The 18269-nt window shown below is 41.9% G+C and overlaps 1 protein-coding gene across 6 annotated transcripts in view; it reads left to right on the top strand.

The window, feature by feature from the left end:
• Positions 1 to 8430, top strand: part of PTPN11 (protein tyrosine phosphatase non-receptor type 11) — a 115240-nt gene extending 106810 nt beyond the window's left edge. For all 6 annotated transcript variants that reach the window (XM_033956336.1, XM_033956338.1, XM_033956340.1 and 3 more), the window contains 2 exons: positions 76 to 172; positions 5403 to 8430. In XM_033956336.1, coding sequence (XP_033812227.1) covers positions 76 to 145 — 70 coding nt within the window. In that variant the 3' untranslated portion in view covers positions 146 to 172; positions 5403 to 8430. The remainder of the gene's footprint in view (positions 1 to 75; positions 173 to 5402) is intronic.
• Positions 8431 to 18269: the final 9839 nt, after the last annotated feature.

The following is an 18269-nucleotide window of genomic DNA, read 5'->3' on the forward strand; positions in this document are numbered from 1 at the left end:
TTTGAAACTCTTAAAGTTAATTTGTTTATTGTTCATAATAGGCATTCATATTGGGATCAACTTTTCTCTTTCCAGAATGAGAGAAGATAATGCTAGAGTATATGAAAATGTGGGATTGATGCAACAGCAGAAAAGTTTCAGATGAGAAGGAATAAAGACCTCTATTACCAAGGTAGGTTCAGTATTCCCATTTCTAAAGTAAAGCATAATTCTTTTCACTCCTTGCTAGAGGAGACATGTAAAGTAAGATCCTTGTATAAATAGCGTACAAAGTTTTTCACACCATAAGACGCACCCTAGATTTAGAGGAGGAAAACAAGAAAAAAAACATTCTGAACTAAATTCTCCGTGCCAGGCTCTGTACCCTTTGCCCCCCTCTGGTGGTCTAGTGGTAGGCCAGGGCAGGGCACAGAGCAGGCAGGCCTGGTGGCCTAGTGACAGGTAGGCAGGCTTAGTGGCCTAGTGACAAGCAGGCAGACCCACACACACCCCCCAGTACCTTAAATCATACCCCCATGTGCCCCCAGTACTTTAGATCATCCCCCATATACCTTAAATCATCCCCCCATGTGCCCCCAGTACCTTAAATCATCCCCCCCATACCACATGCCCCCCAGTACCATAAATCATCCCCCATGTACCCCCCAGTATCTTTTTTAATCATACCACCCCCGTACCTTTAATCATCCCTTCTCGGTACCTTTTTTTAATTCCTCCCATCTTTCCCAGCCAGCGGTGCACAGGCCAGAAGCGTAGAGATCAGGAGCAAGTCCTCCACGCTCCTGCCTGGGCCCGCGCCGATCTCTGAATGGCTGCAGTCAGTTCTCGCGAGTCCTGCGAGAGCTGACTGCAGCCATTCAGAGACTGGCACAGGCCCAGGCAGGAGCGCAGAGGGTTTGCTGTTGATCTCTGCGCTTCTGGCTGGGAAATTCACTAGACCACCAAGTACGACAGGGGCGAGCAGGTGGGATTAAAGTTGCAGCAGTGGTGGGTTTTTTTTTTTAATATGCAGCGGCAGGGGGGTTAAAAATATGCAGTGGTGGTGGGGCAGTGGTTTAAAAATATGCGACAGCGGCAGCAGGGGGGGTTAAAATATGCAGTGGCGGGGGGTGGTAGTTTAAAAATATGCGGCGGCGGTGGCAGGGGGGTTTAAAATATGCAGCAATGGGCTTAAATTTGTATCTTCGCTTCATAAGACGCACTTACTTTCCACCCCCTTTTTGGGAGTGGAAAAAGTGCGTCTTATGGAGCGAAAAATACGGTAGTTACCTCAGTTTAGGGGCAGCACAATTTTCATCTTACACTTAATACCAATCTTATTTTATTTATTTTTTTATCATTTATCATTTTATTTACCATCTTCCATAAATTTTTCTAATTACAATATTATTTGAAGATATTGAATATTTTAAGCAGTCATTGTAAAACTATTGGAATAGAATGTACTGCATAAATTGATCCTTTTTAGGTTTGTTTGTTTTTTTTGCCATTTGACTCTTTTGGCGAATAGAGGGTTGGGATGTTTAAATGTAGTTTTTGTAAATTTTATGCAGTTTAGTAGAACTATTGTACCTTATTTGACTCTCATTACTAGTGAGAGTGGATAATCACATTTCAGTTGGATGTTAAGGTTTTTTATTTCTTTAAGGGCTCCTTTTACGAAGGTGCGTTAGAGCAGTGTTTTTCAACCTTTTTACACCTATGGACCGGCAGAAATAAAAGAATTATTTTGTGAACCGGCATCGGTCCACAGACCGGCGGTTGAAGAACACTGGGCTAAGTCGTTGGACAGACCCTGCCCATCTCTACCCAATCTCCACCCCAGACCCTGCCCCCATAGTCCTAATTGTATTTTTTCCATTCATTTTTCATATATACACACAATATAATCTTATTAACAACGCATCGATCGCACTGCGGACCGGCAGTTGAAGAACACAGTTTTGGGCCTGATGAACATGTTGGCCTTGTGGCCCGGCAGAAAATTTCTGTGGACCGGCACCGGTCCATAGACCGGTGGTTGAAGAACACTGCGTTAGAGTCTTAACGTGCGGAATAGCGCACGCTAAAATGCTGCGCACGCTAGCACTACCGCCTCCTCCTCTTATAGCACGTGCTAATCTGGTGCTTGCGCTAAAAACACTAGCGCACCTTTGTAAAAGGAGCCCTAAATGTTTTAATTTTATTGAAAAAACCCCTCAATGCAACAGTATACAGAAACAAGTCCAAATAGACAATCAGCATACACGAGTGAATAACAAACAACTTCTCATATCCCCCTCAACAAAAGAAAAATAGAACACATCACCACCGCCGCCATCCCTCCATCCCCCCTCTCTAGAGTCCACCACCATGATGCACACTAGAATGTTAGGGGTTTTTGGTTTTTTATTTCGCAAATTGTTATTTTTTTTACTTGCTTTGAATTTTGTTCATGAATTGTATTTTGATATACGAGGGTCATTTCATAAATAATGCACACTTTTTCATTTTTTTTTTTTTTAACATGTTTTATTTTTTTTCAAGTATTTCTTTACAATCCTTCAATATAGTCTCCCTGCTTTGCAATGACTGAGTCCCAACATCTGGGAAGCTTCATTATTCCATCCAAGACACTGTTTTTGTTCAGTTGCTCGGGTACCGGCAGAAGAAAGCTCTTCCAGAGATGCAAAACAATGTCCATGCATAAGTTGTTTCAACTTTGGAAAAATGTCGAAGTCTGGTGGACTCATGTCTGGACAGTAGGGAGCATGAGGTAACACCTCCCAGCAGTATTTATGTAGTTTTTCAATTACAACATTCCCTATGAAGAATGAGTGGCCCAGCCAAGAGCAACTGAGGTCGAGTTTTGTGCATTTTTTGCAAAAAAATCACGATAATACACTTCTGTGACACTTCTTCCACATGGAACTTTGTCTGTGATGATGATGCCTTCATGATCATAAGAAAAATCATCATTTGTTTGACTTTTGATTGAGCTTGTCTAAATTTTTTTGGCCGTGGGGAAAATGGAGCTCTCCACTCATCATTGAAAAACTACACAAATATGGCTGGGAGGTGTTACCTCATGTTCCTTACAGTCCAGACATGAGTCCACCAGACTTCGACCTTTTTCCAAAGTTGGAGCGTGGACATCGTTTTGCATCTCTGAAAGAGCTTTTTTCCGCCGGTGCTCAAGCCATACGGCAACTTAACAAAACTGGTGTCTTGGATGGAATAATGAAGCTTCCTGGACGTTGGGACTTGGTCATTGCAAAGCAGGGAGACTATATTGAAGGATTGTAAAGAAATGCTTGAAAAAAAATAAAACATGTAAATTAAAAAAAAATAGTGTGCATTATTTATGAAATGACCCTCATACATTAGATAGATTAGATAGAGTATGAGCCTGCTAGGACTGATAGGGAAAAATGCTTGCGTACCTGAATGTAAACCGCTTAGACAGCCTCCATTGATAAGCAGTATATAAATAACTTAAATAAATAAAGAATTGTATTAATGTACTATAGTTTGAAGTACATTTTATCAGTTTGGATGTAAGCCATTTTGAGGAAGTCCATCAGTATTGATAAGGCAGGATCAAATGAATAAAAACAGAATAGAATAGAAAGCATATTTCATGTGGATCTCAAGAAGTCTGGTATTCTCCTTTGCACGTTTCTTTGGATTCTTAGCTCTGGGTGTCTCAGGGTAGCTTCTAAGCAAGTGGTCTCCAACGCACGACCCTAGGGCTGCATGTGATGCTCAAAAGTCCTCCATTGCAGCCCTCAACTCCTGTAAATGCGTTAATTTCAATCTTGCCGGATCGCCGGACTAGATGGACCTTGGTCTGTTCCGGTGAAGGCGTTTCTTATGTTCTTATGAATAGTAACTGCAAACAGTCTCTAAGGGCCCTTTTACTAAATGGCGCTAGAGGTTTTTAGCTCGGGCCGGTGAGGTAAATGTTCCAACGCTCATAGAATACCTATGAGCATTGGAGCATTTACCTTGCCAGCCAGCGCTAAAAACCTCTAGCGCTTTTAGTAAAACCCATGTAAGTGTGTTACTTGGGTGTCTCATTTATGGAATTTGCTGCTATTGACAATCCAAAATAAAGTAAGTTTTAAAAAAAATATCCTTAACGTGTTGTAGAATCAATATTAGTATCAATTTTAATATTTAATACCTAGTCTGAACAAGCAGGTCAAAGTGGTTTACAGAATTAGTAGTACAGTGGTACCTTGGTTTACGAGCATAATCCGTTCCAGGATCATGCTCGTAATTCAAAATGCTCGTTTTGCAAAGCAAAGTTCCCCATAGGCTTTAATGCAAACTCAGAAGATTCGTTCCACAACCGAAGTTTGCAATGGTGGCCCAGGGGTGAGTACCTGCCTGCGGGTGCTTCACAGCGATTCGAAAGTGGTGCCTTCCTTGCCTCGGGGTCCCCATGCAGCTGCCCTCCTGCTTCGGCGATGCCTCTGCCGTCCGTCAGCGCTCTCCCGGCTCCCATCTAAACCGGCCGCCATCCTGAATGAGCATGCGTGACTTCAGCTCTCTCCTCTCCTAAGTCAGCCGCTGCCCCGACAACACGCTCACCACGTACAAGCATGCAGGACGTCCTGCGTACTTGTACGTGGTGAGTGTGTTGTCGGGGCGGCGGCTGACTTAGGAGAGGAGAGAGAGGTGAACTCGCTGCGTGCTTGTACGTGGTGAGCATGTTGTCAGGGCAGCGGCTGACTTAGGAGAGGAGAGAGGTGAAGTCGCGCATGCTCATTCAGGATGGCGGCCGGTTTAGATGGGAGCCAGGAGAGCGCTGACGGACGGCAGAGGCATCGCCGAAGCAGAAGGGCAGCCGCATGGGGACCCAGAGGCAAGGAAGGCACCACTTTCGAATCGCTGTGCAGCACCCGCAGGCAGGTACACACCCCTGGGCCACCATTGCTGAGTGCTCGTTTATCGGGGCAGTGCTCGGTTTACGAGACAAAAGTTTGCTGATTATTTTGGTCGTCTTGCAAAACACTCGCAAACCGGTGCACTCGTAAACCGAGGTACCACTGTATTTGTTAACGTGAAATTTTTTGGTGGCCCTTGAAGCTTTCTCATGTTTACATTATGGCCCTTTACATGAAGAAAGTTGGAGATTACTGCTCTAGGGGCTCCTTTTACGAAGGCGTGTTAGGAAGGCCTTCACGCACGGAATAGCGTACGCTAAAATGCCACACGCGCTAGCCACTACTGCCTCCTCTTGAGCAGGCAGTAGTTTTTCAGCTATAGCGTGCGCTAATCCGGTGCAAGCGCTGAAAATGCTAGTGCACCTTCGTAAAAGGAGCCCTAGGCCTTCTGTTATAAAAACTTTAAACTTTGCCAAAGAAGCAGAATAAAGTGTCTTGTGTATATTCTGAAAATTTAACTTTTCTTTTCAGAAATGAATATTGTATAAAGGTCAAGAAGAAGATGTGAAGATTCACATGAAGAGTGAATGTTAGAGGCTTGGTACCTTCTAACTCCCATCATAAACAGAATTTGAGACCATATACAAATCACTATAATCTCTCTATAAAGCCTGATTTACAGTTGCTTATTTCATTTATTAGATGTCATTTCTACAATCTAGACAAATGTTTTGTAGAAATTCATTTTAAATCCCAAATCTTGGCAAAATGATTTTGTCTTTTTGCAAATATTGCGTCTCATATTCTAATGTTGAGAACATTCTCATTTCTGAGCAGTTGATTTATTTTTCTTCTTTTTTTTTTTTTGTTCTCTTTGGGCATAGGAGTAGTTATATTTTGGAATATGTTCTAATGATTTACAGAATAAATGGGAACAATTTTAAAAATCTGTTATGCAGGCAGGTGGTTCATTAACCACATTTTTCACCTGTAACAATTTTAGTTAAAATTCAAAGAAAGCCTAGATGTATATTTCAGCAGGATAGGACCTGCTTGGTTGACCAGCTGAAATAGTGTTGGTAGATATATTTACTTGGGACAGAGGAGTTGGGTAAGTTCTTTTGGTACCAACCAAGAGATTTTTTTTTTTTTAAACAAGGATGCTGGAAAGGATATGGAGAAAATATAAAATTATTATTTTGGTAATTTGTACTAAAGGAGCAGGTACTGCTGCCTCTAGAGATTCTGCCTATTTTTGTGTCGATATTAATCCATCAAGCCGGAAATTAGACAGACATAAACAAAAGAAAGCATTTCAGCAAGCTGTTGTCTCAATAGTACTTTCTTCAGTGACAACAAACTATATAGTCCCCTTCGTTACCTGTTCTTTTAAGGCGATCCACTTTTACCAGTAGCTGTAGCAGCTGTTTGGTTACAATAAGGCCTTACGTTAACCTAGGTTATCTTCTGCTGCTTATGGACATGTAGTCCTTTCATTTCTGCTAGCCCTTAGCAATGCCTTGTTGCAAAGGACCATGTTTACAAGGCAGCAGCTCTGCACTTTTGTGCCGGTAAGCAAAATATTGTCTGATTCATAGGGCAGAACCTTTGCCGACATTCTTCTTTGAAGTGCCTTGTCAGAGTCACAGCTTACCTGCAGTTTACAGTCAGTTGCTACAGCTATTGAGATATGCAGTTTCCACATGTTAATACTGAAGACCAAGAATAGGATCATTTCAAAAGCATTAAAAGAGTCCTGTCTACACACTTTGCGATTCCAACAATTTTCTTGTGGGTGCTTAATAACATCAACCTTTTTCTTTTTTAATTGTTTGCAACGTTTTGTACGTATCCTGACGATGCCATTTTTACTTATTAACACTACTTTTAACTTTGGACATGTGAGGTATAAGATCAAATCTTTTGCCACCCATATACATCAATTCATCTGGCCTTACTGTAGCATAGAATCAGTGTGACCTGCACATTCTTTATATCTGAAATGCCTGGGCTGCTTGAAAGCTACACAGTGTGCGTTGGGCAGCTTTGTTTAACTATGAGTGTTACATCAAAATGGTTGAATATTAGCTGCCACTGTTTGATTTACATTTTTTTCTCTCTTTGTTAGATGTCTTGATTTTGATGTCTTTGCCAATGTCAGTAAAGGTGGATGGTTAGCTTTGCTGATATGAAATATTTACCAGTAGGCCTAATTATTATATGATATGCAAACCTTTTTCATTATCTAGCTGTACAGTTTGTAAAATGCAGACAGTGTTTAAGCCATAGATATGTGGATCAAGTGTTAACAATTAGGAGAGTAAGGTACATGAAAGGGATCTACATTTTAAGAGGGATGATGTCTTCTAATAGGAATAAAAGGTCGTAATCCCTGGGATAGAAAAGGGAAAGGTTTGTGCTTATAAAGTCCGCTATGAATGCTTTGATTCATGAAGATTAGTAGATTCAGCATTTACTAATGTTATTTCACAAATTTCTGAGTATCTACTTATTTGCAGTAAGAATCATGTTAAAATATTTTAATTTCCTGCAGAAAAGGTCTTCATGTACATTCTTGTTGCAGTTATTGTTGGTAGTATGGGTGGATAATGGATACGTAATTTTGAGGCTCAGTTGTTTATGGATGTCAGTAGAACGTAATTTCTAGTGTCCATTTTTAGAGGACTTCTGTTATGTCTCAGTGGTCAACTCTAATGGCCAGTGAGGTGCAAATGCCATCCTGTTTGGAGTCTTTTTTAAAGTTTGTTGCTGAAAATCCTGATGGACTTGCTCCCCTTGTTTCTAGCAGCAAAGCAGTCTATGTTGATTTATCCCCTGGTTTTATTGAGGATATTAACCCCTGGCTGGATGCTAGGGCTCAAGAAGGAAGAGAAAGCATAATGGTACTGTCATTTATTACACCTTTAATTTATTTTCTGTGGTTCCTGCTGATTCCAGAGGTCCAATTCAAACCTTCATTGAGCCTTTTTCTAAAACACTGAATCACCAACACTTTTCTTACCATTAACAACACTATCACAGTGCTCAGTTTTCAATGAGAACCCTAGTGCATTGTTTAGTGGCACTGAGACGGAAGATTTTCCTCCCAAACAGTAGACTTTTGTGGAAGATCTGGTCACTAAACTGTACATTTGACTTATTCCTCAATATTGGATACTGTGAACTTTATCTGTGGCAAGATGGGTGCTACAATTGTTTTAGTGGACACTAGGGCTGTTCTTTAAGATAAGATGAAAACTGTACTCTAAAGAATATATCTTTTGGGGGCTGTCCAAGAGGGCTGGAATATCTTATGACCTCACTATTTTCTTTAAAACGAGAGAGCATTTTATGGTTTCAACTAGTGTTTTTCTTATGTAAAACAATACTAGTTCCCTAAAAACTCAAGGCAAATCTATTTGATAACTGATTTTCATGGTTTTTATTATTATAATGTCAATTTCTCAAACGAGCCAATGCATGTAAAACTGAAACCAGATCATTTCACTACCTATTATATCTTGTTGCATATTCATAATTCAAAACTTAAGTAAATATTGGAAAATAATCTTTTGGGAACGAGTGACTGTTTTATGACTGCACAATGGAGTTTTTACATTAAAAGAGAAGCCAAAAAAGATGGTAATAGCTTACTCTTTCTTTCTCTTTATCCTTGGTTTTGGGACTGGTTCTGTTGAAAATCATGAGGTCTTAAAAAATATTTTTTTAAAATTTCAATCTACAAATAAGCTAAGGGCATCTTTAATGTAAAAACAATTTGTGTTTTATTTTGGTCAAGTGATTATATATTACAAATCCTGCAAGAGACTTGAAAGCATATACTTTGGTAGAGGCCAAAGATCATTCATTATGTGGTTAAATTTTGTGCACTACTCTTTGTAAAGTATTCATTACATACAGATAATTTCTACTGTTATGGAACAGAAAAAAAGATGTGGTTCTTTGAACCTTAAGAAGAACTCCAAGCCTGAGGCGGGTTTTTTTTTTGTCAATGCCATTTTCACTGACGGAGCAGTATGTTTCGGGAGGATTCTGTGCCATACATTTTTCACTTTCATGTAGCATTATTGATATGTTAACCTTGCAGATAATATCGACCAGTCTGTCTCTTAAGGTATATGTGTTGAGAAAATCTAGCTACTATTTGTAGCTTATAAAATGTGGTTCTTTTTTCATTATGTATAGTCTTCACACCATCTGTGATAGGACCATAGTTTTTAATTGCCCATCAGGTCCATGACCTGTCAGGTTATCATGATTTAGCCCTATAGTCCCCTTGTTTTTATCTATATTCTTTCCATGCTGATATCTACCCCTTTCTGTATCCCTCAATCCTCCTATCCTTCAGGAATCCATCCAATCCTCCTTTGAATCCCCGTAGCGTACTCTGTCCGACCACACATGGAACGCGCTCCCGGAGGAAGTGGTCGGGAAGAGTACGCTACGTGGATTCAAAGAAGGATTGGATGGATTCCTGAAGGATAGGAGGATTGAGGGATACAGAAAGGGGTAGATATCAGCATGGAAAGAGTATAGATAAAAACAAGGGGGCTATAGGGCTAAATCATGATAACCTGACAGGTCATGGACCTGATGGGCCGGTGCGAACTGCTGGGCGCGATGGACCTTTGGTCTGACCCAGCGGAGGCAAATTCTTATGTTCTTACTGTCTCAAACTCGTTTTTATATTCCTTCTGCTTGAATGATTTGAAATTTTTTAGTTCTTGATGGTTTGTGAGACACAACTGTGATCTGTTAAAGGCTAATGAAAAAGGATCCTCTTATGCAAGCTGATTTCCATACTTGTATTTGATTTTGTTTTTTTCTTTAAACATGAAGTATTGTACCAGAGTATTAGGTGAAATGTAATATTTTATTGAAAATTTCTGTCCTTTAAAAGGAATACATTTAGGATGTCATCAATTTGATGTGAATCTTGTAAATGTGGATGATAAGCGCTGTTATTATATACATTTGATGTTTCAAGAAAAGACGGTATCACTTATTGCTTTGTTGCCCACTTACAGTACATTGTATAGTTCACAATTGTCAAAAATGTGACATTAAAAGATTAGTTTATGTAAAGAAATGAGTATGTGCTTATTTTACCTATTTCTGAATGCGTGTTTGCTTGGTTTTTAGACCTATCACTTTCCTAGTGACTCAGTAATTTTCTTTGGTAAAGCATTTTGTTATATACAGTCTTAGAGCTAAAAGTAGGACTAAAATTGTTGTTACATTATAAAATTGTCATTTGATTTTCACCTTCTAATGCTTTTATAAAGGGATACCTGCATTTTTAAACTGGGAATATTCTGATCCTAGTCGGTGAATCTCCTTTGAAGTAAACTGACAATTTTGGGCTCTTGAGCTTGTGCCTAAAAGTTAAGGAGGCCTTTTACTAAAGCTACATTAGAGGCTAACCTTTGCCTAATACAGCAAAAATAGCCTAACGCAGGATGTGCTAAAGTGTTCTGTGTTAATTTTGCCATCTGCATGCCCTGTGTGGTATTTATTTAGGGGGTGAAGGGGTGCATCAGGGGAAGAGATGCGCTGATCAATTTGCGCATTGACTGTGCCATCATACTAACTGGTTAGCCTGTCCATAATACAGGAAGGGGGGGTGGAGGGTAGGCTTTAGCGCTTCCTAAATAGGAGGCAATAAGTGCTTCCACAGTAATTTATTTTAGAAAGGCCATTTAGAGCAGGGGTGTCCATCCTTTTGGCTTCCCTGGGCCGCATTGGCCCCAAAAAAATTTTCGGGGGTCGCACAGACACTAACACTAGCTGATGAGAGCAAAAAAAAGGTTGAGCAGGTCCCAGATTTGCCATCACTAATATAGAAGATGTACATATCTAATAATAAACCTTCATTAAATAATAATAATAACAGTTTATATACCGCAGTACCGTTAAGTTCTATGCGGTTTACAAAAGATTAGTGAAGTACAAGTTGAGTTGACGTACAAGTTGAATTAGCTTAAGGGATGTGGGAACAATAGGGAGAAAGGGCAGGAACACCGTTAGGGAGGGGAAAGAGAGAAGTGGATCAGCTGTCTATTCAGGAATAGACAGCTCACCTATTTCAGGAATAGGTGAGTTTTGAGGCGTTTCCTGAATACCTCATAAGTGGTGGGCAATAGGAGTTGTTCTAGGTCTTTACCCCATAGAGCTGCTTGATGTGAGAGAGGATGCTCATGGTGTTTTTTTAGTTTGCATCCTCTAACCGGGGGAGAAACAAAATGCAAGTGGGAGCTTCTCTTGTGTTTGTTGGCTGAGAAGGAGAAGAGGTCAGTGATGTATTTAGGGGTTAGACCATAGAAAACTTTAAAACAGAGGCAGGCGAACTTAAACTTTACGCGAGCTTCCATCGGCAGCCAGTGCAGCTGTTTGAAGTATGGTGTCACGTGATCTAACTTCTTTAGACCGAAGATTAGTCTGACCGCAGTGTTTTGCATTAGTTGTAAGCGTCGCATATTCTTTTGGGGGTTTGCTAAGTATGCGATGTTACAGTAGTCGAGTTGACTTAATACAAGGGATTGTACCAGGATTCTGAAGGCAGAGTTATCAAATTATGCTTTAATGGATTTAAGTTTCCAGAGGGTGAAAAAACCCTTTTTGATTAGGGAGTCCACCTGGTCTTTCATGGTGAGGCATTGGTCCAGAGTTACACCCAGTATTTTAATGGTGGGCTGTATGGGGTAGTTATGTTTGTTGATGTCTAGTGGAGTTTTGGTGTCAAGAGGGCGCGGTGAAGCGACAGAATTTTGTCTTCTCAGTATTGAGCTTGAGTTTGAAGTCTGTCATCCAATGCTCCATCACGTTTATGGCTTCTGATGCTTTTGGAATTGTTTCCGAGATGGAGTTGGCAAATGGGATGATGATCTTAAAGTCATCAGCGTAACTGAATAATTTTATCCCCAGCTGGGTTAGTTGAACGCTCAATGAGGTCATGTAGATATTGAAAAGAAGAGGGGATAGTGGGGACCCTTGCGGAACGCCGGATGGGTTGCTCCAGGTGTTGGAGAGATCATTGTTGAAGCGAACCTGATAGGTGCAGGATGAAAGGAAACCATGAAACCAGTTTAGCACTTTGCCTCTGATGCCAATAGCGTCTAGACACTAGCATTTTCGCATGGTCTACAAGGTCGAAGGCAGAGCTCATGTCGAATTGCATGAGCAGAGCATTGAGGCCTTTGCTTAAAAGTAGGTGCAAATAATCTAAGATGGCCGCAATTGCCATTTCTGTGCTGAAAAGCGGTCTAAAGCCGGATTGAGTCTCATGAAGGAGTGAGAACTGGTCCAGATATTCCATTAATTGGGAGTGTACCAGCCCCTCCATGATCTTTACAATGAGTGGTATGGAAGCAATTGGTCTGTAATTGGTAACTAGGGCTGATGATTCTTTGCTATTTTTTAGGATAGGGGTTATTATTATGTGGCCCTTGTTGGTGGGGAATTTTAAAGGGACACTGTGGAGAGGAACCCAAAAAAGCAGTAACACTTACCCTGACTGAGTGATCGTCCTTGTACACCGCTGACAGTGGGAGCAGCCACAGGCTTCCGCATCCCCATTCTGATGAGCAGGGATGCGCGCTCCTGGTTCTCCCATTCACTTCTATTACAGCTACGCTGAGCCTCATCAGAGCGGGGATGCTGAATCGGCTGTCAGCAGCGCACGTGGAGGATCATTCAGTCAGGGTAAATATTACTGCTTTTTTGGGCCTCTCACTTTGAGTTTAGGCTGCTTCAAAATGAACAACTCCTCTGCTATAGCTAGTAGGGATCCCCAAGCCTCACTAACTGATGGCCACCTCCTCCCCTCCATCTTCCCAAGTTCTGCAGCTGGCAACAATATTGCAGAACTGCTGCCTTCCCTGCCCCCTCCCCCTGGCTTTCATGCATGCATGAAAATAGTGGCAGCTTGAGGATATTGCCATTGGCTGCAAAGCTTGGAGATTTTGAGTTACCAGACTGGAGGAATATGTTTTCAGTTGACAGGGCTTGGGAATCCCCACTAGCTCAAGTATTTATAAATTGCACTCAGGAGGGGAGAAAATTTGGTGCCCATCCACTAATTTTGGGCTCCAGTCCCTCCCCAAAATCAGCTGTATATGACTATGCCACTGAATACAAAAATAATTATGATGCACATATCCTAGAGCTAACATATTCCATTTAATAAATTCAAAATAAAACAATTTTTTCTACCTTGTTGTCTGGATGTTTTGTTTTTCCATCATCTTGGTTCAGTTTCTCTTTCTGCTTTTTGTCTATCTTCAACTAAGTCTCTTTCCAGTGTCTGCTGTCCATTCTTTTCTCTTCTTCTCTCATTCCATTTCCTTCTTAAGCCTGTCTCCAACATATTGATTTTTTTCCCTTTCATCTTTCTTAACTTTTTCTTTTCTTTTTTGCCTCTTTCCACTCAAATCTTGCCATCTTTCTCACCCTTCTTCTTTTAAATGTTCAGTTACCTCTCTACTCTCCATATTCTCTCAATCCCTAGCTCTCCCATTTCCCATCTCACTCCTTTCCCAGCTTCCTATTTCCTGCTATCTACTCCCCATTACCACATTTCTACCACTGTACTCACTGCTCTCTCACTCATTGTGTCATCTCCCTTTTGACCTCATCCACATGGCTCACCACTTTCAGAATCTCCCTCCCTCTCCCCTGAGGTCAGGCTATAACTCCCTGTCCCTTTCTTTCCATCTCCTAGCATCTTCTTATCCCACCTCTCTTCCTTCCTACCCTCCTATGGGTCCATCTCTGCTCCTCTATCCCAATGGTCCAACATTTTGCACCCTCTCTTTTCTGTTTTTCTTCTTCATTCTCCCCTTGATGCTGAACAATGAAATGGAGGGGGAAAAAAAGCGAGATGCTGCATCTCTCTGCCTTCCATCCACAAGCCTAACATTTCTCCCTTCCATCCCCAGATCAAACTTCTCTCCCTTTCTCTTTCCAACTGCCCCCATCCCATCTTTCCCCCCTGCCTGCCTGCCTCCCTTCCTCAGGTCCACCATTTCTCCCTTTCTCTTCCCAACAGTTCTCCCTTCAAGTATCTCTTTCCTTGTTCCTCCACACCATCCCAGGTCCAACTTCTCTCCCTTCATACTATTGCCGACCATCTCTCTCTGTCCTCTGTTTCTGGGCCCATAAGCTTTCCCCCCCCCCTACACCCAATCTAGCACTTCTTTTAATACTCTCCCCCTCTGAACTTAAAAAAAAAAAAAGTCCAGGAGGCTTCCTTGGCCCAGTATGTTCTCCCCCTTCTCTCTGCGCCCATGCATCTGTACCTCACTTCTCTCCCACCACCATGTCCAATAATTTTCTCTCTCTCTCTGCCTCCCTTCTCTCTCTGCATCTCCCCAAGTGCACCATCTCTTTCCCTCTCTCAGACACCCAATTCTCCCTTTCTATTCTCTCCCTCACCTCAGCATCTCTTTCCCTCATTCCCTCCATTCTTCCATCTTATGGCTCATGCTCCCCTCCCTCTTTCCCTTCATTCTGTATCCTAAGTTCATGCCCCTCCTTCCTTCCTTCCATCATATGTCCTGTTTGTGCTCCTTCCTTCTCAAGTCCCAACACGTCCTCCCTCCCTTCTGTGCCGCGGGTGTTTACATTCTTGCCGGCTCCCTTCTCCGTCTTGCTGCAGTGTTCGCTGAAAGCCGCAGGCAGCAGCTCCTAAGCGCATCCTAAGCCTTCTCTCTGACATCACATCAGAGGAAACGCTTCTGGGTCAGCCGCAGGAAGCACGGCTTTCAGCGAACACTGCAGCAAGACGGAGGAGGGAGCCAGCAAAAATGTAAACACCCATGGGCGGCAGAGGAAAACGCTGCATCACCCTTGAGTGGGGCCACATGTGGGCCACGGGTTGGACACCCCTGATTTAGAGCACAGCCCAAAAGATATAGAAAAAGGTTGCATTTATGACCATGCTAGAAATAGGCCTAGCACGCAGGAAAGGCCTGCTTGTGCTAAGCCTCTTAATTCAGCTTAAAATGGCATATCAAGGATGCCCCCAGGCATCCTGCAGTAATTACTAAATTAGTGCACTCTAACCGTGGGCTAAAAAATATTAAACCTTTTTTTTTTTTTTGAGGGGATGTGTCTGGGGTGGAGAGCAGGTACTCCTGTGCTAATCAGTTAGCACAGCTATTTTCTCAGGAATACAGCATGAACTCTTAGGGCCTGATTCTATAAACGATGGTTCAGACATTCCTGAGTAGGGTGGATTATTGTAATTCACTATACTTACGAGTTGTGAAAGGGAAGTTGAGGGCTTTACAAATGCTTATCAACTCCGCTGCAAGATTATTCACAGGAGCTTCTAGGAGTACCCATATAACTCCTGTGTTGAAGAAATTACACTGGTTTCCTATGCAAGAAAGAGTGCAGTTTAAGATTGTTGCAATTACACATCATGCTTCCCCAAAGATCTTACAAGAATTCTTCCAGATCTATAAACCAAGAAGAGAGCTTAGAGATGTAAATGGGATGAAATTAAGTTTGGAGGGTAGAATGTTGACTATGCATGCTAGGATCGGAGTGTCAATGATATCTGTGGCTGGCGTAGAACTATGGAATGCCTTGCCTAGTATCCTGCGGTTTTGTATGCGGAGGATGAATTTTAAGAAAATGCTGAAAACTCAATTATTTGCCAATGCCTTCTTATGCTAAGGTATATTTCAGTTGCTAATCGCCTCTTAGAATTTTTCTGACATCAATCTATGATTTAAAGCTTGTTTGTATTTCTGAATTGATTGAATTTGTGCTCTATCCCTATTATAACAGGGACGATGTTGTTTAGCCATGTCTATGTTATATGTGATAAACGGAGGGAAACAAGATTTTATGTATGTGGAATGGAAACCGCATAGTTGGATGCGGTATATAAATATTTAAATAAATAAATAAATTCTAGGCACCTCACCAGACGGTTGTCAATCAACCACTAGGCGCCCTTTATAGAATCACGCATGGCAGTGCCTAAGCAGACTTAGGCATTGCTAGGCGTCGTAGAAGTAAGCACTGGTATATTAGGTACCCAACAATTCAAACTCTCCCTTCCTTCAGTGAAAGGAAACAAAGGAGTCAAGAATTTCAGTCAATCTTTGGTTTTTAAATTTTCTCAACTATGGCATGGATTTCTAATCTAATCTAATCCTTAGGTTTGTATACCGCATCATCTCCACGTTCGTAGAGCTCGGCGCGGTTTACAGTGGAAGAAATAGGAAGGAACTACAACAGAGGGTTAGAGGTAAAAGTGTGAAGAAAATTTAGAGGACTTGGGATGCCAAGATATAAGAGTTTCCTTGATTCCGAAATTGGAGGGAGAGTTACATTTTTGTGAAAAGCCAGGTTTTCAAATGTTTGCAGAAAACTTGGAGGGAGCTCAAGTTCTGAAGAGGGGAGGTAAGGTTGTTCCAGAGCTCAGTGATTTTGAAGTGGAGGAAGGTCCCTAGCTTTCCTGTGTGGGAAATGCCTTTTAGCGAGGGGAAGGATAATTTTAATTTGTGGGAGGATCTGGTGGTATTAGGGTTTGAGGAATTCCAAGAAAGAGGGATAAGGGGAGGGAGGATACCATGTAGGATTTTGAAAGCTAAACAGGTGCATTTATAGTGGACCCTGGCGACAATCGGAAGCCAGTGGAGCTTGGCCAGGAGCGGGGAGACATGGATTTCCTCTTATTTTAAGGGGTCCTGGTCCTTTTCAACTTTTTTGTAAATCTTTAAAAACTATTTTATTTGCCAAACACGTCAGAAACCAGTCATATTAATATTTTCTGATTGTTACTTTTTTAGGTATTTTTTTAGTTACTGTTAACCGAGTCCAGCTCCTTTCTGGCTGAAGACCCGGTATACAAAGCTAAGTTTTAGGGCTTCTTTTATCAAGCAGCGCTAGCGGGGTTAGCGCATCGAACATTTCATCACGCGCTAACCCCTGCGGCCAGCAAAAAAACTAACACCTGCTCTATGCAGGCGCTAGCGGCTAGCGCGGCAGGCGGTTTAACGCACGTTAAACCCCTACCGCAGCTTGATTAAAGGACCCCTTAGTTTAGTTTTATCTGGCCTAATTTACCAGTGCCTAAGTTTTAACATGCCAATTTTCTGCTCCTAACCACGCCTACTTTTGAGGTAGGCATCATTATGCAGCAGAGCACACCTCACCATGGGCATCGCTAGGCAACTTTCGGATATCCATGTGCAACCTAAATTGTTTTTTAATGACATGGTCAATTACCTCACCATTTGACCAATTAAAAAATGATTGAGTTGCATGCAAATTTTTTGTTAGGCGTTGATAGGCATCTGCGCTTTGGGTGCCTAACAGCGCACCTAGGATTCAAAAGCAAACTGGATGCACATCTCCTTATGAAAGGCATAGAGGGATATGGGTGACTAAAATTACGCCTGGTATACACCGGGCAGGGCTTCCGCATGTGTGGATCACCAGACTTGATGGACCGAAGGTCTGATCCAGAGATGGCGCGTTTTATGTTCTTATGTTCAGGCCCTTGTCGCCTAAAAATGAGTGGCGGTAACATTTTTTTAATGGGAACAGGTCATAAGAACATAAGAAGTTGCCTCCACTGGGTCAGACCAGAGGTCCATCGCGCCCAGTGGTCCGCTCCTGCGGCGGCCCATCAGGTCCATGACCTGTGAAGTGGTTTCTGTCTAATCCTATAACCTACCTCTACTTCTATCTGTACCCCTCAATCCCCTTTTCTTTTAGGAACCTATCTAGACCCTCCTTGAACCCCTGTAGCATGCTCTGGCCTATCACAGCCTCCGGGAGCGCGTTCCATGTGTCCACCACCCTCTGAGTGAAATAGAACCTCCTAGCATTTGTTCTAAACCTGTCCTTTTTCAATTTCTCCGAGTGCCCCCTTGTGCTTGTGGCTCCCCACAGCCTGAAGAATTTGTCCCTGTCTACCTTCTCTATGCCCTTCATGATTTTGAAGGTTTCTATCATGTCTCCCCTAAGTCTCCGCTTTTCCAGGGAGAATAGCCCCAGCATTTCCAATCTTTCAGCATATGAGAAGTTTTCCATACCCTTTATCAACTTTGTCGCTCTTCTCTGGACTCCCTCAAGCACCGCCATTAATATCAAAAATACCCAAAAGCAATTTTTATGGCCTCAGTAAAAGTAGCCTTAGTGCATTGGAAAACCCCACGCATGCAAAGGACCCCAAAGGTGATTTATGGATTGGATGACTTAAACGGATTGGCAAAATTTACAAAATCTGTCATGTGGCAAACAACATGTTAATCAGAGCATCACTGATCAAAAGGCCAGTGTTGTCAAGTTCATTTACTTCCGTATCAAATCTTCATCACTGACCAAAGAGGTTCTTGTTTTACTCTAATTTGTTGA

This window comes from Geotrypetes seraphini, chromosome 8 (assembly GCF_902459505.1).
Source record: "Geotrypetes seraphini chromosome 8, aGeoSer1.1, whole genome shotgun sequence".
NCBI classification, from domain to species: Eukaryota; Metazoa; Chordata; class Amphibia; order Gymnophiona; family Dermophiidae; genus Geotrypetes; species Geotrypetes seraphini.